Below are 25,312 nucleotides of genomic sequence, written 5' to 3'. Positions count from 1 at the left end.
GCAGTAGTGTATGCAATAAATTGTTCATTTTAATGGGTTTTATTGCAAAGTTGGGAACTAGGCATGATTTCTCCATTGTAGAAGAGATGGTTTCTAACAAAACCAACCAATTTTTACTCCCTTACAATTGATTCATTAACCCATCAATGTCAACTCGTTTTAGTGATAAAAGAGAATATTGATCTTCCTAGAGATTTTGGTTCGAGCAACGGTGTATGTTAGGTTATAATCACCCGTACTATTAAAAAAGGGTTAAGGGTCACTTTTGTCTCTGTAGTAAACTCAATTTATCGATTTCGTTCATATAGTTTCCCCCCATCAATTTAGCCCTCGAAGTTATTTAGGATATTCATCATAACCCTTGAAGTTCATTGACCGTTTTGACTAACAAAATTGTGAGTTTTTTGTGTTTGTGGATTAAAATTTTTATTATTTATTTCAATAAAATTAAGGGATTAGGTAAAATTTTTAGAGATTTTTTTAACTGTTTTATTTAATAAATATTTTATTATTTATTTTTTTTATTACATGTCACGATATCATTAAGTCACGTCAATAATATTGGTTATTCTGGAAATTATTGGTGTTGACAAAAACAGAAGACTAACGGTTTTGTTAGACAAAGCAGACTGTGAGGGTTAAATTGATGCAAAAATTATAGACTTGTTATAAATTAAATGTGTTATCTTTTACTAACAATTTGATTACTCGAGAATTACATGTTGCCATCATTTTTAAGTGTGATTAGTTATTTAAAAGAATAATTTTTAAAGTATGATTAGTTATTTAAAAGAATAAAGTACACAAATGGTCTTTTGACTATAAGACGTTTTGTTAAGCCATTTGACTAAAAAATTATAAAATGATCGTTTGACTATAGGAAACTATTTTGTCAGGTCTCGTGATTATTAAAAGTTATAAAATACTCATCTGACTATTATTATGTTTTAAACTCATCGTTTTTCATTAAAAAATTAACGGCTATCTATATTAAACGTTAACTTGTTGATTAAAATATGTTAAAATTATATATTTTTTTATTAAGGAATTTACTATTATTTTTTTTATCAAGAGATATATTTAATAGAATCCTTAAATTTTAGAATTTACTATTATCTTTCCGATTCAGCATTAATATATTTCGTTGCAGATGATTTTGACACTTATAAATTTTCACTTTTATTATGATTTCATCACTTAACTATTTTTTAATTCAAAATTATATATAATTTTATATTTTTATTTCATTTTGGTCACTTACTGTTTTTGGTTTCATTGATTTTTTTGGTTCACTCAAGCGACATCAATGGTTAATTGATTTGTTGTTATCTCTTGAGATTTTAGGTTCGAGCATCGTATATGCAGAAGTACGGGTGTTCATTGTCAAATTGTTGAAAGCTTTAAACACATACTGCATTGTATTCACATTAGATTTATTAAGATGCCACATTAATAGTTTTGTTAATTTATTAAGAATGGATGATCAAAATGAAACCAAAACAAAATATTGTATATAATTTTGAAAACAAAAATAGTCAAATGATCAAAGTAAAATAAAAGTAACAATTGAGGTTCTAAACATATAATTTACCCTATTCTTTTTTTCTCGTCGGGGTATAGACCGGGGTTTGGGCAGAAACGGAACTTTATTTATTTATCTTAATAATTCATTCATTGCATAAGATATGAACAATATAATAAAAAAATTATATATCTAATTAATTTAATTAAATAATTTTTAAAAATATATAAATATAAATAAATATTATCAACATTAATAAAAGTTTCTATCTTAATAATATAATATATTAACTATCGATTTTATCATAATTCAAGAACTAGTTGATCTCAAACAATTAAAATTAATATAATAATTATTTTTTAAATTTTGATTATCAGAAATCAAATAATTTTTCGATTCAAAAATTTGAGGACGTTACAATACCCTTTTGATACTTGTGTTACAAGGAATCTTAAATGTGTTGATTTTATGGCTTTAACAGTTTTATTCTATCAGTTAAAAATACTTGTGAATATTTATTATGATTTTTTCTCAAATATTTGGTGTTGGGTGTTAATATAAATTTGCAAACATTTAATGTTGTAAGACTTTTTTCTCAAAGATTTAAATAAAATTATTGAATTTAAAAAAAAAAATCTTAGTTGAGAAAGTTAAGGCATTGGAGTATGCAATGTGGTTGAACCACTTAAAAACATTGTGTCCATTGTTTAAAAATAAAATAAAATTTTTAAAAAAATGTAACACATTTAGTACCTAAACCATTAACTTTAGTCCGTTTTAGTACTAAAACTTTCTCTCTCTCTTTCCATAACTTAACACTAAATTTTAAATGGGGTACTAAAAGAAAATAAAAACTAAACTTTTTAACGGGGTCTAAAATGAAACAAAAACCCAACTTTAAGTATGGTTTTGAAAAAATTGAAAGTTTATGTACTAAAGGGATCAAAATTGATAATTTAAGTACTAAACACGTAATTTATCCTATAATTAATATCTAACCACAATAAACAAAATGACCATCAATTTTGCATGGTCCCAACATACAAGTGCAAAATTATGTGTCAAACCTGATGATCATCAGTCAACAAAGTCTACCAAATAAAAGGGGAAAGAAGAATAGAGCCTCACTTCTATTCTAAGATCGATGAACAGGACAAGCTAAAAAATGGTAGCAGTCAATAGGAAATGAAGGGGAGAGACTAAAATACAACCGTTTAATATAAGGTTAAAAAAACTGCAATTGATTGTAACCGAAAAATTTACTAAATGCGTAACTCTATTGAGTAAAATGGGTAACATTTTAAGTCGAAACAAAAAACATTAACTTCTCTCTAACAAATCATGTAAATTGCATAACTATTCTGGTTACAACCTAAAAAGTTATCATCGAGAACATTTTCGATTGTAATCAAAATTATTACCAGTTGTGTAACTTTTTAAGTTAAAACCCGCCACGATGTAACATTTTCGGTCGTAACCAACTAGCTAAACTTGACTGCAAAATATCCTACAACGGGCAAGAAGCAGACATCATTCCTCCTAGTAAAACAAATGATGCAAAGCCAAACAATTAACTGATGTTAATGACAGTAACGATTGCAAATATTAAGATGCACACTAATAAGGATGGTTAATGTTCCTTGCATGAAAATTCCTCAGCTGCATTTATCAGTACATACAATTTTCTTAACAAGGAAAGCACAAAACAGAAAGTATAGCCTGCAGAAATGTACAAATGCTCACTTGATATTCACTGATAATTTAAGTACTAAACACGTGATTTACCCATATTACTTGGATGAACTATTTACTTTTGGTCCTTGAGTTTCTCATTTTCCAGGTACTTCAACACTCCATATGCAACAGTTCCAGCAAGAAACAAGAGAACAGTAGGGGTGAAAGATGGGTACAAGTACTTCACAAAGAACTTATCCCATTCTTCTGGTAGGAAGCCTGTAAATACAAAACATCTAATAAGTTACTTGGAAAACCATTTTTATACATGGACAGACACAAGATTTTATATTAAGGGGCGAACTACTAAAATTTTATGAAGGAACGGATTTTAGGGGATGAAAATAAATTTTCAATAGAAAATACATGGAACAAATTTAAAATATATGATGATTTTAAATTTCAATGAGTGACTGTCTCCACCAGTCCCTCGGTGTTGTTTCCGATTTTCGCATAAATGAGAACACTTTGCATTTATGAGGTATAGAGCCTCCAATGCTCTAATGAGTACAAGGGTAAGCTATGCATTTAATACTTAAACTATCAGATTTGGTACGTTTTAGTATCTAAACTTTTAATATCTTTCAAAACTTATCGTTAAATTTTAAACAGTATACTAAAATGAAACAAAAACTGAACTTTAGGTATGATTTTGAAAAAAAATTAAAAATTTAAGTACTGAGACGGATCAAAACTGATAGTTTAAATACTAAACGCATAATTTACCTTAAATATAAATAATAACCTTGAGCCAGCTAGGCAAATACAAATTGATAAATCTTTTGAAGTATGAAAAACCTAAACAGACTTGTATGGTGTGAATCTATATATATATATATTGAATTAGATACCGTGAGCTAGGGCTGAGCAACGAAATCGAGAAAATCGAAAAATCGACACGAACTGAGTAAAACGGTTCGGTTTGGCATTATACGGTTCGGTTTTCGGTTAGGTTTTCGGTTCGGTTTAAAGTCTCAATTATTTTGATTCGGTTAGGTTCGGGTTTTCCATATGGAACCCATTTGTTCCATATTGAACCGAATAGGCAATTTTTTTAAAATTTTTTATAGTTTCAAGTGATTTTTTCATTGAAAAACCGAAAAACCGAACCGAACCGAAAAATCCAAACCGAACCGAATCGAAAAAACCGGTTTCGATTTTTTAACCATTCGATTTCTGTTTAAATTTTAAAAAATCGTTTATTTCGGTTCGATTCAATTTTTGGTAAAAAACCGAACCGAACCGAACCGAATACACCCCTACCGTGAGCTAAGGCTTATTAGATCAAGAACCTGATATGTAAGGCTTAAATAAACTAGTATTTTCTGTTTGGCTTATATCACAAATAAGTATTTAAATGATATCATTTTTTCATTTAAGTAAAGTAAAACAAGTACTTAAAGTTACCCTTTTGATCAAAATCGGTACCTAAAGTATTTTTTTAGTAAAAATAAATACTTAAGATATTCAATCTTTTTCATTTGAGTTCTAAAGAGTTATCATGTGTCATTAATTAATGAATAGGATAAACTACGTATTTAGCACCTAAACTATTAGTATTGATCAATTTTAGTATCTAAATTTTTAATTTTTTTTAAAATCATACTTAATGTTTAGTTTTTGTTTCATCTTAGTACCCATTGTTAAAAACTTAACGCATTTAGTACTTAAACTATCAATTTTGGTCCGTTTTAATATCTAAACTTTCAATTCTTTCAAAACTTAAGATTAAAGTTTGAACATGGGTATTAAAATGGAATAAAAATTAAATTTTAGATATGATTTTGAAAAAATTGAAAGTTTAGGTATTAAAACGGGTCAAAATTGATAGTTTAGGTATTAAACGTATAATTTACCCTAAATATTATTTTAGGCGGACATAATACTTTAGGTGGGTAGTTTTGTCGTGCAACAGCTTAATATATAGCAAAGGAAAAATATTATCGAAAATGTTATTATTTTTTTAACATTTACGATAAAGCACTACCTAGAACATTATTTTTCTACCGAAAATATTACGCTATTTAAAAACTAGTAGAAAAAATAACATTTTAGGTAGCGTCCAATATTAACATTTCCGATAGAAAAATAATGTTTTAGGTAGCGGCATAACGCCCAATATTAACATTTCTGTATTATCAAAAAAAAAATATTAACATTTCTAGTAGAAAAATAATATTTTAAATAACGTTTTACTAGAAATGTTAAAATATAATAACATTTCCGATAACGTCTTTCCTAACCGTATATTAAGACTGCCATACCTTATACATACCCACTTTAGATACCTATTGGTCTAGTTAAGCATGGTATACTGCAGTTTCAAAGGTATAATCCAATATCATATGAGCTAATTTTCTACCACAATATTCTTCGCAATTTTCAACAAAATTACTAAACATTAAACTTCCTTGATATCCAAAAATTCGTTCAACAGAAAGTACTAAAATCAGATTTGTAGAATCACCTGAAGCAGCAAGAACAATGCCCTGCACAAGAATGATCCCACCAAGCCCCAACCAAGCAAGTAGAAAAGCACTCTCGTTTTTCCTCAATTCCTCCGCCTTTGCCTCCTCTTCTTTGCTCACAAACGCGGGTGTCTCAACCGGCGACCGCCGTATTATAGACGCCCTCTCTCTTTTCCCCTTCTGCTTCTTTTCTCTGCCGCCGCTGCTGCTGCTGCTTACTGTTGACTTACCAGTGGGTGAGGAGGAGGACGAGGAGCCAAACCCTCGGCCAGGCGCGGCGGGCTTTTTGGGCTCGGGAGTGGGCTCGGCGTCGACGGTTGGTTTCTCCGATTTGACGGTAAATTTGGGTTTTGGGAAGGTGAAGTTGCGGTGGTAAAATCCGGTAGCTAAAGAAGATGGAGCGTGGATTCGTAGCGCCATTTTCGGTTTTAGTTGGTTAAGTGGATGCCTTTGTGCCCTTCATCTTTTGCCTTCTATGGATTCTTGGTTATATCTCATATCTCCCCCCTCAAAATCTGGTATTTATCCTTCCAGACCACTTTATTTATTTTATTTTTATTTTTGAGATAAAGCAACATTTAATCCTTGAATTCGATAAAATTTTCAACTTAACCCTTTTACTCTACACCTGTTTTTAAATCTGACATCTTTTTTCTCAAGCCTTTGCAAGGCCATACTAATTAGGCATGGGCAAAAAACTGAATCCGACTCAACTCGATCAGATTGAGTCAAATTTTTAAAAAAATCGGATCGATTCGGGTCAAGTTTTTTAGAAAAATATGTTCGGGTCGAGTTCAGGAGTAAAAAAATATCTGGCCCGACCTGAAAAATAATATAAATTTATCTTATATATTTAAGGATAATTATAATAATAACTTGTATATATATATATATATATATATATATTTATATTTCAATTAGATCCATGTTTTTATTGGATAAAAATAATATTTTTTTTATAAATATATTTATTTCGGGTGGAGTTTGGATGTAATCTCATAAAATCGTGTCGGTTCAAGTCAGATGAAATCACCCCTAAACTCGAATCGAATTTTAGATGAAAGATATAAATATTTTTAGTCGGATCGGATTGACTGAAAATCCGACAGGCCCGACCCATGCATCCCTAATACTAATCACTAGACTACAATAGATTTAGTAATCTATTACTATAATTAATACTAATATGTTTGAACACTAATATAATCGTATGAAAAATATAATTATTAAATATAAGAAAAAGTAATAAAACATTAATATATATATATATATATATACATATATATAATGTAAACCTCTTTTATTTTTATATAGATTTATGATCGTTGGATGACTGAAAATAGATGTTTGGGATTAATTATTTTATTTTTTTTAGTGAATATTTTCTCATTTTCTACTGTTAATCTCAATTATAGTTTTTCACTCGTTCAACAATCTTAAATCTGTATAAAACTAAAAGAGTTACTTTGGCTCTTATTCTTTTTCAGGTAAACTATGCATTTAGTATCTAAACTTTTATTTTTTTCCTCAAAATTATACCTAATATTTAGTTTTTGTTTCATTTTAGTGCTCTACTATTAAAAACTTAACGCTTTTAGTACGCAAGCTATCAATTTTGGTCCGTTTAGTACCTAAATTTTGAACAAATTGAGTGCAACTATTAATAATTTAAATATTAGAAAAACAAAATAAAAATTTAATCTCAAATTAAATAAATTATTAATTAATTAATAAATAAATGTTTCCTATTAATATAACATGTCTATGTAAGTTGTAATACAATATCAACAATAAAATTTAATTCTGGGCCTAGTAGTTGAATGGCTTAACACCTAAGGATAATTATATTATGCTTGACGAACACCGATGAACAACATTAATGATGAGCATTATTAATTTATTTTTTAAAATTTTAAAATTATAAATTACTCAATGTATAATTATAAATTAGTTAAAAATTTAACGTAAATTATTTAAAATTAAATATAAATTATATTATTTTTTATATTTTTATTTGTAATAATAATTAGATCAAATATTAATTCCTAAAGTAAAAACCCTAAATTCTTTTTTTTTGATTTGAAGCCACTGTTGTCATTGCTGCTATCGATGTTATTACCGTCGCTACTGTTGTTGCTATTGTCGTTATCATCATCACCGCTACTATTGTCGTTGTCGCTACCGCCATCACTGCTTCTGTCGCTGTCGCATCAAAGCAAAAAAAAAAGAATTTAGGGTTTTTAATTTAATATTTGATCTAATTATTATTTAAAATAAGATCATAAAAAATAATATAATTAATATTTTAAATCATTTACGTTTATATTTTAACTAATTTATAATTACTGTATAATTTTAAAGTTTTATAAATTAAATTAATAGTGATCATCGTTAGCGATAATCATCAATACTCGTCGAACGTTGTAGAATTTTCCTAACACCTAAATACCGGATCAACTTATTTGGTTGTAATATTTGACCAACAAATATAATTAAATTAAATTGTAATTATGATTAAATTAAATTAATTTTTATATAAAAGTGCATGTGGATTATTTAAAATTACTGCACGAATTAGGTTATTAATTATGGATGATTGTTATCGTTAAAGATTTTTAGTTTAAGTATCAATGATTGTCAAGGTACTTGACTATTAATTGTTAAATAATAAAAATATTTAGAGTATATATTATTACTTATAATTATTTTAAATTAATTAAAAAAATAAAAAAAAACTATTATTTATATTCAAATAAGTGTTAACGATACCTCTTTTTATACTTAAATCATAATAGTTATTGTAGCAATTACAATACATCAACCAATAATGAAAAAGAAAGTTTTTTTTTTAATTCTCATACATACTTTTCAGATAAATCGAACATCAAAAGTTTTAAACACCATTAACTACGATTAAGACTGTAAACGAGTCGAGTTCGAATATTATTGAGTTCAAACCGATTCACAATATTGTGGGTCTAAAATTTTTAAGTTTGATTCAAACTCGAAACCATGAGCAGGAGCTCGGAAAAGCTAAAAGAAAACTCGAAATGAGAAAAAAAATCTTAATTTAATTCAATTGAAGCCTCAAACTCAAACTTGAAGATAAACCTTAAATACATTAAAATCTTTTACTAAATTGTTTTTTTAAATCAACACATAAATGTTAATATTATCTATAATTTATTTTTAAAAAAATAAAAACTTAATATATTATATTTTTTAGCTGCTCACGAGCTTTTCAAGTATAGTATCAAGTAGCTCGTTTCGGCTCGTTAAGAACTCGAGTCGAGTATTTATCAAACTTTGACAGAATCGATCTTAAGTAGCTTACGATCTATCTCGTTTCATTTATATCTTAAAATAATTTTTTTTTTCAAATTAAAATAACAAGTTTAAAACACCACAATTAATGTAACCATCAATAATTCAACATAACCTAATCTAACTCATAAATAAATCTAATTCATATTAAAAAAATAAAAATAAAAAAGCAAAAATACTGCATCACCGTGGGTAATTCCTGGCCGTCAATTTTAGTTGTAATTCTGGACCGTCAATTAATTCCATTTTCATAGTACCAACAAACCTTCCTTTAGCAGGTGAACTTCCATTACCGATATAACCCAAGCCACTCGGTAAGTGAACCAACCTGGGATCCTTCGAGTAATGGTAATAACTTGGGCTGATTTTGAGAGATTCATGAAGTCTTTGGTTTCTTTTTGTTTGTTTTTTTAGTTAGTAACTGGTTTGGTTTCATCTTTCTGGTTTCGGCAGCTTTTCCACTGCTTGAAGCTATCCCAACAATGGCGGCGGCCGTGACAGCCTCCTCCTGCTTCGTCTCAACAAGATCACGTTTCGCTAGCCATAATAATAAGCTTGTTCCCAGAAATCAAGCCATGGTTCACAGTGGTTTGAGGTGTTTGAACCAGGTAGATGCGTTGCAGATGAGAAGCAATGGAAACTCTGTTGCCGCTGCTACGAAAGCTGTAAAACCTGCGAATCCCGGAAAAATCATTTGCGGGATAGGGATGAACATAGTGTTCGTGTCGGTCGAGTGTAGCCCGTGGAGCAAAACCGGTGGACTCGGTGATCTCTTCGGTGGACTTCCTCCAGCAATGGCCGTAAGTAGAGATTTTGGTTTGGTTTTTGCTTACGAAGTGTATGATATAATAACTAAAAGGCTATTGCTTGTTCATCATTTAGTAGGCCAAAGGACACCGAGTTATGACAGTGTCTCCTCGCTATGATCAGTACAAGGATGCATGGGACACAAGCGTTGTGATTGAAGTAAAGTTTTTCTTGTTTTTTTACTTTTTTCTGGTACTCCAAACTCCATTGAAGTGAGCTATGTTTGGGGTTAGATTCTTAAAGTTCGGGTCCTATATGCAGATACAAGTGGGGGACAAAGTTGAGACTGTTCGGTTCTTCCACTGCTACAAACGTGGAGTTGATCGTGTCTTTGTCGATCACCCAGTGTTCCTAGAGAAGGTCATGGAGTTCATGTTCATGTATAAACGATTAAAGTAATCATTTCTTCATTGATTTTGTTTTCACTATTTTGATGATTTCAGGTATGGGGCAAAACAGCATCCAAAATCTATGGCCCCAGGGCAGGTTTGGACTACGAAGACAATCGATTTCTGTTCAGCTTGTTATGCCAGGTAAAATAAGAAAATTCGGTTTAGTTAGTGGTGCTGACCGAGTTGAACAGCTCGAGCACGACTCTATCAAAATCCTATCAACGTACGACTCAAATTGATTCGATTCGGTCTCTATTTGAGACCTTAACAAATCGAGTCGAACAAGGTCTTGTCCGACACAATAAGTTCGCAACCAGATCGTTAAATTTTTTAAATAATTTTTTAGGACGCTGATTTTCTTATTATTAAGATTGATTATATATTGTTAAACTTTTTTTTTCCAAGAATGGTGTTAATATATGAACCTATTGAATGGTCTTAGTGATTAAAGGGAATTCTTCTCTTCTCTCCCTTTAGATCCATTGAATGGTGGTAATTTGATTGAACTTATAGAGTATCGAGTCTAGTCGAGCATGAATTGAACAGTTTTTGAGCCAAGTCAAGCACTGCTCAACTCATGATCGACTCACTCGATAATCAACCCTAGTTATGGCCCTAAAGGGTAATTGATTATTGCTTGTTGTGCAACCACTAATTTGTTGAAAAATGTGCAGGCTGCCGCTGGCACCCAGGGTACTGAATTTGAATAGCAGCAAATATTTCACAGGACCATATCGTATGGAATATAGACCTTTTTTTGTTTTCAGTCTTAGCCATGGAGGTTTACCTATTGTTTCATGAAATTGTTTAGGCTAATGTGCTTCATCATCTTCTTCAGGAGAAGATGTTGTTTTTATAGCCAATGATTGGCACACTGCTCTTCTACCATGCTATTTGAAAAGCATGTACCAGTTGAGGGGAATCTACATGAGTGCAAAGGTATGGTTGATAGCATCTGGTTCGAGATTCGGGCATTCGGAAGCTCGAAACTTACATCGTGCGTGATAAACAGGACAGGCTGTGTTTTGCATCCACAACATAGCCTATGAGGGAAGATTTTTTGCGAATTTCCCGCTTCTCAATTTGCCTTATCGGTTCAAGAGTTCATTTGCGACTTCAGCGACGGATATGAAACCATAAGTCCTGCTGGTGTTTATTTTCTTCGGTTGAGGAATTAAAAGCTTTTTGTTTTCAGGTACAACAAGCCTGTCAAGGGAAGGAAAATTAATTGGATGAAGGCTGGAATACTGGAATCAGATAGAGTTATGACCGTGAGCCCATACTATGCCCAGGAGCTTGTATCCGGTGAAGACAAAGGTGTTGAACTCGATAACATCATTCGTAAAACCGGCATCATTGGCATCGTGAATGGCATGGATGTTCAAGAATGGAATCCTGCCACCGACAAATACACCTGCATCAAATACGATGCGGACACTGTAAGTACTTCCTATAGCATCCGATTTCTCGGTTGGTCATGGTATTTGAATACTGGTTTTACGGTAACTTCCGTTGCAGGTAATGGATGCAAAGCCATTGTTGAAAGAAGCTCTTCAAGCTGAGGTGGGGCTGCCTTGTTACAGGGATGCTCCCTTGATCGGCTTCATTGGTAGGCTAAAAGAGCAGAAGGGTTCGGATATTTTGGCGGAAGCTATTCTGAAATTCATCGGAGAAAACTGCCAGATTGTGGTCCTTGTTAGTGTCAAACTTCAAAAATTCTCCCTTTTGTGATTGTGTTGCTTCAATGAGTAAAGGGGTTTATTTTCCTTTCAGGGAAATGGAAAAAGATCCATGGAGAAGCAAATCGAGCAGCTTGAACTCGAATATCCAGACAAGGCCACAGGAATAGCCAAATTCAATACTGTATTGGCCCATATGATCATTGCTGGTGCTGATTTCATTCTGGTCCCTAGTCGATTCGAACCATCCGGCCTCCTTCAACTGCACGCTATGCGATACAGAACGGTAATTGTTTCTGAGTTCCGACTATTCCTTTCGTGCAGCTACTGATTTAACTCGCTGAATCTGCCTATATATAGGTTCCGATAGTTGCCTCGACAGGTGGACTCGTCAACACCGTCAAGGAAGGATTCACAGGGTTCCAAATGGGAGAGCTCAGTGTTGAAGTAAGCAAAAGTGGGATGTTTTCTGCAGTGTGATGAAGTGGATCCAAGTGATATCGACAAGGTGGTAAGAACCGTTACGAGAGCTCTTGCGACATACGGGACTCGAGTGATGGTAGAGATGATCCAGAACTGTATGGCACAAGATCTTTCATGGAAGGTCAGTAGTAGGTCATGTAGGAACAATGCAGAGGAGGTTTAGGAAGAAATGAATAGTATAGTAAATTAGTCCTTAAATTTTTTAACATTTTATTTTTCATGCCTAAACTATGACTCTTTCTAAACTGATCTCTAAACTTTTGAAGATTTTAATTTTATCTTCAAATTTATTCAAATATATATTTAGTTTTAATTATAAATTAACCCAAATTTTGTTTTCCTTAAAACATATAATAATATAATTCGGTCTAATAATTTTATTAGTAAGGAATGTGATTAATATATACTTATAGTTGTGATTAATATATCCGTATAGTTTTAAGATAAAATTGAAATGCTTAAAAAAATTAAGATTAATTTAGAAAAAGGGTCTTGTGAAACTGGAATGCTTAAAAAATATATAGAAAAAGGGTCTTATGAAACTGAAATGTTTAAAAAAAATGAAATCTGAAATGCTTAAAAAATATGGAATGTTAAAAAAAATTTGAGGATTAATTTGAAAAGAGGGTCATAATTTGAGGATAAAATTGAAATACTCAAAAGTTTGAAGACTAATTTATAATGATAGTTATAGTTTAGGGTTAAAATTGAAATAGTTAAAAGTTTAAGGACTAATTTAAAATGAGAGTCATAATTTACGTACATGTAATTTAGTTACCTCTAAAATAAATGATTCAAGTTCAAATTTATATTAATAATGTTATCTCATGATGTTTGAACTATATATAATATATTCAATATGTATAATAAATTGATAATATTATTATATGATGTTAGAACTATATATATAATTATATATATGCCTAAATGAATAAAAGAACATTAAATTATAATTCTGAAATAAATTTAAAATAATTTTATTATAAAAATAATTTAATATGTCTATTAATTCCATTTATATCAAGGGAAAGCAACGAATGGCAAACTAAGTCAATGTTGTCAAGAGTAATAAAGGATATAAAACTCTAAAATCCTAATTATATATATAAAAATTCTCTTAGTTTAATTATATATATAAATCACCGCCCACTGTCGACCATCATCGACCTTCGAAATAATAGTAAAATTATTTTTATATTAAATAATAATAAAAATATCACGTCATACAAAAATAATAATAAAATAATTCAGAGGGATCAAAACATGAACAATTCGAAAGTTCAGTGAGTAAATTAGAAAAATTGAAAGTACAATGAAAAAAATAGGAGAGAGAATAAAGTTTAGTAAGAGATGGTGTATTTTACTCAAGTTGATCGATTCTATTTTACAATTTAAGTTTTATTTGAAGAATTGGGTTTATGAAATTGGAGTCGAATTATTTGAGTTTCTGTTTAAATTTACTTGTAAATATGTATAATGTTACGGTACTATTTGATTTCAAATTTAAATGATTTTTATAACCAGCATATTTCTTTATATTTATCATATACCGTATACATATAACGTGTAAAGTTATTCAAGTTTTATCTTATAATTCGACTCGTAGTTTAAATTTTTTTGGACGATAGCAGGAAAGATATGGGCATGTGATGCTGATGATGGCGCCATTGTTATTGCTTAACACGTTGGTTTAACTGAGAATTCAATTCAGGCCTCCTTTGTATCAGATTCGTTGTCGCAGAACATAAAGGTAAATTCTATTCCCATTTGGAATATCATCAAATAGGCAAAGTGTTGTACTATACGTATATGGTACTTAAATCTCTAATGTTAACACATATAACCCTAAATCATGCAGACAATACATGATAACATTAGAATATCGTTTACATTTGGGTAAAGTACACAAATGGTCTCCCGATTACAGGATATTGCTTTATTAAGTTCTTCGACTATTAAAAGTTACAAAATGATCACTCGACTTTTCATTATGTTCCAAAGTCGTCATTTTTCCGTTGAAATAATTGCCTAAATTGGACGTTAGCATGATGATTGGCATATGATAGTCGTTTGGATTCCGGGATCATATTTTATCATATCACAATCAACATGTTAACATTCAACTCAGAATACCGTCAATTTTTTAAAGAAAAAAAAGAGTTTAAAATATAATGAATAGTCAGGTGATGATTTTGTAACTTTCAATGGTTAAAAGACTCAACAAAGTAACGCTCAACTTTTAATAGTCGATAGACTTAATAAAACAATACTCTATAATCAATGAATCATTTATATACTTTACTTTTTATATTTTTCAGTATATAATAATGATTATTATTTAATATATATGTTATGAAAATTACACAAATCTATCTATTTTAGCACTATGCATCATATTTAAGGTTTAAGACTTTATTTTTAAGATTTAGGGTTTTAGATTTTAAGATTTAAATAAACATGAAGTTAATTGTATTATATGTTCTCAGACTATGATATCTGTTTTAAATTGATCCTTAAACTTTTTAATATTATAATTAATCTCTAAACTATGACATTTATTTTGAGTTAATCTTTAATTTTTTAACATTCCAATTTTATCCCGAAATCATGACTCTTATTCTAAATTGGTCCTTAAACTTTTGAATCATCCCATACCATCCCCAAAATCATCCAAATATGTAATTAGTTTCAATCATAGTTAACCTAAATTTCTTTTTTGAAACATATAATGATATAACTTGGTCTAACAATTTTATTAACAAGGCATGCTATTAGCATATACGAATAGTTTGGGATGGAATCGAAATGTTCAAAAAGTTTAGGGACTAATTTAGAATGAAGGTTATAGTTGGGGATGAAATTGAAATGTTTAAAAGTTTGAGGATTAATTTAGAAGATAGTCATAATTTAGGGATAGAATTGGAATGTTTAAATATTTAAGAATTAATTTAAAATGAGATTCATAATTTGAGAGCGTACGATGCAATTAACTCATAAACATAGTTACCTAAACTTTAATTTACTTGGATAATAATCCTTAATTTTATGAGAAATTACTTGCTACATATAGTGTAAAATTTAGATCCCACAAAGATATCTATTTGAAATATCATTTGATAGAATGACTTTCCTATCATTTAATGGGATAAATAACTTTTATTGGAAAAGTCAACAAATAATAATACTTATATTTCCTTTTTTACCCTTATTCTTTTACACGTATTAAATAAATCTGTCAAATTTTTCAATCGTTTTTTGAAGGATAAATTTTTTTTGTTTCTCCTATTTTAAATATGATCAAATTTATCTCTTAAAATTACGTGTTTTGTCAACACGAGACAAATAATGGGACGAGGAAATATTTACTTGTCACTTTTATTTACGTGGGTGTGTATAGGGTTGTAAATGAGACAGATCGCGAGCTACTCGAGATCGATTCGATCAAGGCTCGATAAATACTCGGATCGAATGGACTTAACTCGAACTCGAGCTCGACTCGAGTTCTTAACGAGCCGAAACGGGCTACTTGATATTCAACTCGAAAAGCTCGTGAGCAGCTCGAAAATATAATATATTAAGATTTTATTTTTCAAAAATAAATTATTAATAATATTAACATTTATGTATTGATTTTTTTTTTAAAATACAGTAAGATTTTCATATATTTAAAGTTCATGTTCGAGTTTGAGTTTGAGGCTTAAATCGAGTTAAGTTTAAGATTTTTTTTCATTTCGAGCTGCTCACGAGCTTCAGTTCAAGATTTTGAGTTCGAGCCGAGCTTGAAAATTTTAAGCTCGCGAGTTTTCGAGTCGAGCTTCATTTCAGAGTTTTCGAGTCGAGTCGAGCTCAGCAATACTCGAGATCGACTTGGCTCGTTTACACCCCTAGGTAGGGTTGCACAGAAGTCGGATTTCAATCCGATCCGGATCGTTTTTTATCCGATCCGATTTTTTCCCATAGAAAAAAAATCGGTTTATAAAATAACAGGTTCGGTTTCTAACCGGTTTGGAGGGCCGGATATCCTAACCGGTGTAATCGGTTTCGGTTTTAAAAAAACCGGTTATAAAAAAACCGATTTTAATATTATTAAAATTACATCGTCATCAATTGCAACAAAGTTTACGATATGTTGTTGAAAACATTTTGATATTTCGATATAACAAATTAAGTTAAATGAATTTTAAGATTTTCCAAATGATTTTCTAAGTATATTCGATATAATTATTCGAATATCAAAAAACGGTTTAGGGTGGTAAAATGGTAATTTTTAAAGAAAAAAAGGTCAAAAACGGTCACAAAACCCTCCCCCAACGGCTATATTAACGACTAATTTTTTAAACCCAGACCGGTTTTTTTCCCCCGGATAAAAACCGGTTTTTTATCCGGTAAAAAACCGGTCTAGGTTTTTTTTTCTCCAAACCGGTTAAAATAACCGGTTTAAAAAAATCCGATCTGGTTAAAAAAAACCGATTTTTTGCAAATCCGGTTTCGGATATTTTTTTCGCAAAATCGGATATTCAGATTTTTTGTGCACCCCTACCCCTAGGTGTGTATGCTTTTCTTGGTTTTAAAGTCTTTATGTTTATACACTGCAGGGTGTTAGGTTTGGTGGAGAGGGAAGGCATCTCATATACTTCTAGTTTAGGTCATAATAATTTGCTGCGATCATTGTTTATTCCTCATCTCCCTTTTGATTATTGTAGGGACCCCTACCGATATGTAACACTATTATTTTCTATATCGATTGGAGCTCGAACCAACAACCTCCTGATTTATGTCGTCGTTCAATTCAGTTCAGAGTTGGTGTAGTATTAGTGGTAGGAGAATCAAATAATCTTATATATAACTGTTACAGTTAAGAGCTTCAATGAGAATAAGATTCCACAACCATTCTTTCCTCCTTTACAGAGATAAAATTCCCAGAAAGGTACAGGGAAATGGGATGGAATAAAGTGGAACTTGATGCCCTACAATTCTAAAGTATTGACATTCTACCTAAACATCTAACAATGTCTTTAAGGACTATAAAATACACCAGTCCGCTCTATAAAGGAGGTAACAATATATCCTATTACTCTGTAAAAAAATTATTTCATCAAAATGAATAAACAAATTAATGAATTATTCATTCAACTAATCTTCGACCTACCTCTGAGTTGTGTCACCCTTTCCCGAGATATGGACCACCGGTTTCGTACTCGCATGCGGGGCGGGGCGGGGCTTGTCCGGCTTGCTTGTATCTAAGTAAATCATCTGTTCGCAACGTATTATAACAGTAACTGTCGCAGGTGAGCCCGGCCTAACCTCAATTGGAGGTTGCTCCATTTGCGAAACCGGACGGGGCCTCAACAGATGGAATGACTTTACCATGCTTCTCTTGTCTCTGCCTTGGATACAGTTCTAACTCTCTTATAGAACAACAGATAAGCCGCTGAGGTTTTGATGTCGGATTCGTCGACAGGGGAAACATGACTATCGTCAAAATGGTACCATCTATTCTCCCCGATCAACTGCGAAACCAGATTTTGAACGGAAATCAGTACGTCATATAGGAGGCAACTCCAAAGAACCACCAACGTCATATCCGTAATCTAAGATATAGAGATGCAGATGTAGAATTAAGTGCATGAGTACTAGTCAAGTAATTTATAACTTTACCTTAGCATAGGCAGTGTAGTGACCTCCACCTAGTTCACCATAATGGTTGCTTATGGCATATAGCTCATACACACAAGATTGTCCATCTTTTTTCATGACATATTTGCTCAAATCAAGATTGTGAATTGGGAAATTCACAAAAGTGCCGATCTTGTTCTTTAGGTATCTGCCGTAAGTGAAGCGTTTCAAGTGAAAAACGATTATCTCCGGTAGCATCCACAGGTCTAGCTTTTTTATAGCTTGCCTATGTTCCTTGCAACAAGGACAATACCTGCATTTATCATTTAGGACATTACACTAATGCATAAATTCTGGTACAAGTAAAAGAGAACCAGCAAATTTCTCATCCAACGTACATTTAAACAAACGTAATTTAGGAACATACCACATATCATCCGGACCTAGAGGTTCTTCCATCAAGAAAGCATCCAAACACGAAGATAGTGAGATGGCTTCTTGCCGAGTCTTTTTTGCAACAAACCCTGATTTATGAACCTTTGGTATGTCCTTCAAGTAGCTGGAATCGTATAACTCCTGTTCTTTGTCGGTCCAATCTAGCACAACCTTTAAGATCTTCCCGGATTCAAAGATTGTATCCTTCTTAAAAGCTGTGAAGCTCGTAAGCGTATCATCAGTTAAAAGGAGTGGGAGCGATAAGTCTGTGCTTGATGCACCCTCAAGTTCTGCCTTCTCAACTGTCTGAGCATCGGAACTACTGCATTGTAAATCAAGACCGTCTGTGGAAAAGCCATTTTCCTTGCCAATAGACGCCTTGGCCGAAGAGTACATTTTTTTGAAAGGTGACAGTACTTTGAAAACAGCACTTACAATATCAGCTCCACTTGGTTGATCTTCCCCCAAATATGTAACCAGTGGAGTCCCAAAAAGCTTTGCACCACTCTTACGATACTCTGATGCAGTTCTGGAAAGCCGAATATGTCGGTTTAAAATTTTAACATAACGACGGAAAAGTAAAAAGGAAAGCAAAAAACAGTATAGCTTGTTCAACAAATTTACTCCCCGCCCTCAAACAACATAGGCCAAATCTACCTCTTTCTCTTAGTGCTAAGTACGGATTCGGATTGATATGAAACTACTTTCTTCCTCTTTGGAAAAAGTTAAGTCGAAATAAGAAGCCGAAGAGGCTCATTCCTTACTACCTAGTAGACAGCAAAAGTCATGAAAACTTCTGCAAATTTTCTTAAAAATTTATATGGTGCACATATATGGATGAACTCTGCAGACTTGAATGGTTTCGACTTAAAAATAGCAAAAATAAAAATAATGATCAATGGAAATGGAAATGGCAATTATAGATGAAACTATGGACCCTTTCCAAAATATCGAGGCGTATGCGGATAGTAAATCCGATTAAAACAATATAATTTGCTTGGGATAAGGAAAACTGCTAGAGAAATGAAGCAAACTTACTTTTCCGGACATCGGTGAAAAATTACTAGCTTAGTTTTTCCCATCCCTTTTTTTGGATATCTAAAGGCCACAATATGCTCATCATCCTTTATTGAAATTAAAGGCTCCAAAGGCATCTCCAAATATCGATAAATCTTGTTTTCGAATACCTGAAAAAGAATATCTACTACTTCTGCCCATCAAGGTGATAACTTAAACGGATAAAACGAAGTTAATAAGCAACTCAAGATATGTTTACCTCTGCAAGAAGAAGGTTCTCGTCATTCTTCAAGGAACATGCACGACCTAATGCCAAAAGGAGATCTTTGCAGAAACCATTTTTCAACAAAGAGACAGTATATGGCATGGGGAGACCACTTCCATCACCATAAAACACTGTCACTGTCATTGTCCTGGTGATAGTTGAAGGTAGTGGCAATGATAAATACATGAAGGGGTCAAACGTAATTGAAATTGTGCTGCAAACCGGGCAAACCATTGTAGACTTATATTGACCCTGGAAGGCAAGAACAAAAAAAAGCGAACTTCTAATTGGTCATTAAATTTCTTAGAGTGCACCTTCCAACAACACTACAAGGAAGAAAATACAAAATGCAGCTCTAAATCGAAACATGCAGGTAAAATAAGAAGATTTATTACTTGGAAAACATCCACAATCACTGAATCATTCCGAGCCTTGTGATTTCTCCAACACTCGACCGAAACTTCCTCATCAGGACGACCATTGGAATCCTTCATTTCAATGTAAGGCTTTTGTTTGACTCGATTCAAGTCTTCATGCAGTCCATCCAGTAGGAAGGCCAAAAGTTCCTAAGGAGATTACACTCGACCATTAGAGAAAGCATAAACATGATAAACAAAAAATTAACAAAGATTAACGCTTATGTCGCTTTTACAGTATTATGCTAAAGGTCCATACTAATCTATACTAGTTACTCAATTGCCAAAAATGAAGAACAAGTAGAAAGACATCAAAATATACTTGAGAATCGTGCTGGTTATAACCACCAAACTGGGGTGCGAACCGAGAAAGTTTTCCCTTGAATACACGTGGTGCAATCGCCGTTCGTCCAGCGGAACATAATTTCCGTAACAACTCACCATACGCAATTGCAAGTTCCCCCTGCACAAGTACAACTTATGTTAGAGATTTCGTGAAGTGCTTTCCTGAAGTGCTCAAGAGGAGGTGTCGAAATAATCCAAAAGAATGGTTCACATTAAGCTAAAAATACCTTGTCGTTAGCACTGCAACTTACATGCATTCCCAAAGGATTTTTCGTGTTGATCTCATCCTTGTAATCTTTCAAGAAATACTCCATCAGAGGTGGGGTGTGCACTAAACATTGGAGAGCACTATTCATAAAACAAGTATTTCCCAGGTTCTGCAATCCAGCCAAAGCCACCTTCTCTCCTTTTTTGGAAGAGCTAGTAGCGTCTAAACCATCATCCGTCTCTGTTAATCCCGAGCCTATGTAACTTGCCGGATACAGATTTGATCTGTGACCCGAGGAGTGACCGTTGGACAAGGTTGGCCCTCTAGCAATTGCCGAGGATGATCCTGAATGTTCCAAGGAAACGGAAGCAAGTTTATTTCCTGCAGAATCCAAGCCAAATCTCGAAGAATGATGCACATCGACTTGCTCCAGAAGAATCTGTAAAGTTTCAGAAAATATGACGATAAATCGAAACCAAATAGAAATCGAAAGAGAGAAGGACAAACAAAAAGACCCTCACATCTTGATCCATCTGCAAGTTTACTTCCTCCAGGCTTTTGTTCGAAACTAACAACTGTGCATGCTTTCTCTTGTTGAAGTAATCCCATAGGCGAGCCTAGCGATATATAACGATCAGTAACATGTAATCGAAGTTGAATTAAAGCAAACAAATTTTCTTCTAAAAGTATTCAATTAAACAATACATACTTAAAAGAGGGGGGAAAGTAACGCTCACTTTATCCTGCTCGATACCTCTAAGTGCACAGACCTTCTGGAAAAGCTCGGTTACAGATGCCTAAACACACCATCCAACCAAATAGAAGTGAGGAAAAGGAAGAGATATATCCTGCATTGTCTACAACAAAATTGGAAATTTCAAGTACACTTAAGACCTGAAATAAGTTAAGAAACAAAAAGGCAATCGGAATCACTTTAACAGCCGGTTTCACTTAGAATTATTTCCGGCTTCATCTTAGATGCCAAAACTTATGGCGAACAGACATCATTACTAGAAGTCTGTGTTAACAAAAAAATTATAGTTATTATTTTCCATTTGGCCTGATCTAGATAAAAGAGAGGAGAAAAACGAAGCCCGTGCCAATAAAAAGCCGTACCTTTCTGCTTAACCTTATAATTGACTGACTTTCATCTCTTGAATCTATCAAGTTGAGACAAAGTGGGTAAACCTCCACATCGAAATTTCTGTGATATACACCCTGCACAATCATCTTTCTTGGCAATGCTGGCCCTCCTCCATACCTAATGAAAAGAACAGATATATGTCTCTAAAACAGAAAAGATACGTGATCGAACTAGAACGGAAAAGATGGGCACATTAAGGTATACAGCATACGATCAAGTTCCTTCCAACGACGAAAGCGTGTACCATTTACACTCGAGATACCAATACAAAAAGTTCAAGAGGTGAAGCATTACCATTGATGAAGTTTTTCCCAAACACCTTGCGTAACCAATACATAGTCCTGCCCTTCCATCAACATTCTTCGAAGCTGAATCTCATTATTTTCCTTGCAATCACAATCACCTCCGTTTTCAACAATGTCGGAGTTATCGATCGGACCAGGCCTTTCTTCCATCAAAGAAGAAGCCTCATTCGAATACCCAGAATCAGAAGATCGATCCCCATTCAAATTTTCATCAGTGCCCATCTGAACATACCTCTCCCACCTTTGAAACCATCTGCAGAAAGCCCGAATTACACGATTTCATACTATTCGCACATCGAAAAAACCCAATTGCATTCTCCTAATAGATTTCCCAAACAAAAACATCAACAAAGATCTGAAATTTCTTCAAAAAAAAAAGAACCTGCTTGAAATCACGAAATACAAGTTGCCCTCTTTCAAACATCGCTCCGATTCGTTTCTCAAATCAGTAACGATCTTATGTTCTTCCTCGGGCGTGCTAGGCAAGCAACTCGCCCTCTGTCCCATTGTCAACCCCGAACCCGAAACCTCCATGATCGTCGAATCACCAACCTACGGTTCAAAATTCAACCCCAGAACGATTAAAAAACGGTACAATGCAGGGATAATGAAACCCTAAACGGATCGAAAGAGACTAAAACTCACCGTTTTCTGAAGGATCTTGTCTTTCTTCCTCAACTTTGAGTAGCTCACCTTTCTATAAGCCTCGACGATAAAACGGGAAAAACCCCAAATCATAGATTAAAAAAAAGGGGTGTCTTTTCTTCGTTTCCGCTGTGAAAAGATTAAACATAAAACATTGAACTCCGGTTTTATAGGAAGAATTCCCCCTTTTATTTTTAGTTGAAGCTATCCCTTTCTTGAGAAAAAAATGATTCAAAACTTTTTTTTTTAAACAATGGTTCGAGTTATGCCATGTTTTCTTTTATATCAAGCAAAAAAAACAAACATGAGCAAGATTATAACGCATGCCTTCTTTCTCCTAGTAAAGACCAAATGAACAAGACAGGCTGGTTGATGAACATATGAAGATCTTGCTTTGTCCCTTCCAACCATCAACTTTGGTACGAAGACGAGTTATAGTTGTAAAATAAATGTTTAAATTATATTATATATATTTTTTTCAGTAATTAAACTTATGATGTTATAAATATTATCATTGTGGTCTTAATTGTCGTTAAAATTATTGTTGAGTGATACATGTCACATTTTGATAATTTTAAAATTTTTATTTTAAATTAAAATATTAAAATTATATTTTAAAAAAGCAAAATTTTTGAAATAGTTATATAATTTTGAAAATCTTCATTTCAATATCTAAATGCACGTCGACTGTCATCATTTATTGTCGACGAAGCTCTACTCGACCTCGTCTCCCCCGACGATAAAAATCCTATGAAATTGCGACCAATCAATGTTTTGTACCCCACGAACTCTAGGTTGAAAATTGCGACCTCACGTAATTCTAACCGTTAATCAACGACAACTACTTCAACATATAGCTACGAAGATGGAAGAGACTAGGTCAGTAGCGATGGTCGTGGTCGGTAAAGATGACGACGACAAATTAAGATAGGAATTTAGTATTTTTAGGGATTTGGAGTTTTTCTTTGTAATATAATAGAAATTATGTTTTTTATGAATATAATAATATTTTTATTTTTTAAAAAAATTAAAATTTTCAGAATGTGACATGTGTCTCAAAGTTACGATCTGAGCCCCTAAAATAATAACTTTTGTAATTAGACATCTCACTCATTCAAAAAAATTATACACTTATTTAGGAAAAAATAGTATAATTTAGATATTTATTTCACAATTAAGCCTTTATACTGTTTATATATATATATATTTATCGAAAATCTATAGAATTATGTAAGCTTATTTTTTTCTAATTTTTTTGAAATTCATTTATTTTAACGTAAAATTTTATGTTCGTCCCGATTAAACGAAGATCTCTGATTCTTCGATTGAGAGAGCCTATCCCCCTTCTTCATGAGGCGAACAACAGTAGCATCATGGTTTTCCAATAAAACCTTATTTCCCATGGTAGATATGGCCATCATTTATGGCCCAAAGTTCGAACTTTGAGGGTGGAGTCCGACGCTACCTTCTCTCAAACAAAGAACAAATTTATCTCAACATGCTTGAACTTGGAGTATATAACCGAATTTGTGAACAATATCAACAAGAGGAAGTCTAGGGTAGGGGAATTTAAAATTACTGGACCCGTAACATACACAATCCGTAAACTTACTCATCATGATAAAAAGTTATTTGGTATTTTTCTTTAAAATTTTAGAGACGAGTAATCGATCCGTTATTTTTAACGAGTTGTATGATAGATTTCTCGTTCTCAATTCTAAAATTATTTCACTCGACATTCTAAATTATTTTTCTTTAACATTCGAAAATACGAGTTTCCCTCAAAAAACCCTACCATGTTAACAAAAAGGACCAATACTCAAATAAGTGTCTAAATTGTACTTTTTTCCCCAAATAGGTGCCTAAAGTATTTTTTTGACTCATCTCATTTCTTAACGTTATAAACGTTAGGTGTTCGGGCCGTCAACGGTGTTAATTTCCCCATTACATGACACATGTCACAATCCGGTAATTTTAAAAAAAATTGTTTAAAATTAAATAATTAAAAATATATGTTTTTTTAAAAGAAAACTCAAATTTTGAAATAAACACAAAATTTTGAAAACCTTCATTTCAACCCCTAAACCTACACCGCCTACCGCCCTTGGCTGTCGATGAAGCTCCACCTGACCTCCCCTCTCCTGACGACCAAAACCCCTATGAAATCATGACCAATTGATGAAGAATCGACGTTTTATACCCCACGAACCCTAGGATGAAAATCGTGATCCCACGCACTCCGATGGAAACTACCGCACGCACTCCGATGGAAACTACCGCAACCTATGATTTGGAGGTGACAGAGACTATGTCGGTAGTGATGGTCGTGGCTGGAAAAGATGGCGGAGGTTTAAGTTTAGGATTTGAGAATTTTAGAGAATTTTGAGATTTTTTATAATTTAAGAGAAATTAGAGTTTTTTTATAAACATAATAATATTTTTTAATAAAAAATAAATAAATATTAAAATTACCAGATTATGACATGAGTCACTTAACGGAGAAAATT

The 25,312-nt window shown here is 32.5% G+C and overlaps 2 protein-coding genes and 1 pseudogene across 2 annotated transcripts; 1 reads left to right on the top strand and 2 right to left on the bottom strand.

Moving 5' to 3' along the window:
- Positions 1 to 3,193: 3,193 nt before the first annotated feature.
- On the bottom strand, positions 3,194 to 6,217 carry LOC120184999 (protein LOW PSII ACCUMULATION 2, chloroplastic-like). Its single transcript, XM_039189336.1, has 2 exons — positions 5,724 to 6,217; positions 3,194 to 3,475 (listed from the first exon to the last, which is right to left on the bottom strand). Exons 1-2 carry the CDS (start codon positions 6,142 to 6,144, stop codon positions 3,330 to 3,332), a joined length of 567 nt encoding a protein of 188 aa, XP_039045267.1. The 5' UTR covers positions 6,145 to 6,217; the 3' UTR covers positions 3,194 to 3,329.
- A 3,120-nt stretch (positions 6,218 to 9,337) lies between these two features.
- Positions 9,338 to 12,623, top strand: LOC120185040 (annotated as a pseudogene).
- A 4,665-nt stretch (positions 12,624 to 17,288) lies between these two features.
- On the bottom strand, positions 17,289 to 23,003 carry LOC120184989 (ubiquitin carboxyl-terminal hydrolase 9-like). Its single transcript, XM_039189325.1, has 14 exons — positions 22,806 to 23,003; positions 22,543 to 22,712; positions 22,150 to 22,413; positions 21,828 to 21,972; positions 21,449 to 21,508; positions 21,233 to 21,328; positions 20,755 to 21,150; positions 20,481 to 20,621; positions 20,138 to 20,308; positions 19,737 to 19,994; positions 19,499 to 19,647; positions 18,453 to 18,989; positions 18,068 to 18,338; positions 17,289 to 17,919 (listed from the first exon to the last, which is right to left on the bottom strand). The coding sequence occupies exons 1-14, from the start codon at positions 22,896 to 22,898 to the stop codon at positions 17,773 to 17,775; spliced, it is 2,898 nt and encodes a 965-aa protein (XP_039045256.1). The 5' UTR covers positions 22,899 to 23,003; the 3' UTR covers positions 17,289 to 17,772.
- Positions 23,004 to 25,312: the final 2,309 nt, after the last annotated feature.

Source organism: Hibiscus syriacus, unplaced genomic scaffold (genome assembly GCF_006381635.1).
Source record: "Hibiscus syriacus cultivar Baekdansim isolate YM2019G1 unplaced genomic scaffold, ASM638163v2 tig00112988_pilon, whole genome shotgun sequence".
NCBI lineage: Eukaryota > Viridiplantae > Streptophyta > Magnoliopsida > Malvales > Malvaceae > Hibiscus > Hibiscus syriacus.
Note: the sequence above shows the minus strand (reverse complement) of the source record. Positions and strands in the feature narration are given on the sequence as shown.

What these genes read in the sequence shown, in the direction of transcription:
- LOC120184999 (XM_039189336.1), bottom strand. Translation starts at nt 6,144, where the DNA reads ATGGCGCTACGAATCCACGCTCCATCTTCTTTAGCTACCGGATTTTAC. An exon ending in CATTGTTCTTGCTGCTTCAG is followed by an intron (nt 3,476 to 5,723) that starts GTGATTCTACAA and finishes TTGTATTTACAG; the next exon opens with GCTTCCTACCAGAAGAATGG.
- LOC120184989 (XM_039189325.1), bottom strand. Translation starts at nt 22,898, where the DNA reads ATGATTTGGGGTTTTTCCCGTTTTATCGTCGAGGCTTATAGAAAGGTG. An exon ending in TGGGAAAAACTTCATCAATG is followed by an intron (nt 21,973 to 22,149) that starts GTAATGCTTCAC and finishes TCTTTTCATTAG; the next exon opens with GTATGGAGGAGGGCCAGCAT. An exon ending in TTATAAGGTTAAGCAGAAAG is followed by an intron (nt 21,509 to 21,827) that starts GTACGGCTTTTT and finishes TGGTGTGTTTAG; the next exon opens with GCATCTGTAACCGAGCTTTT.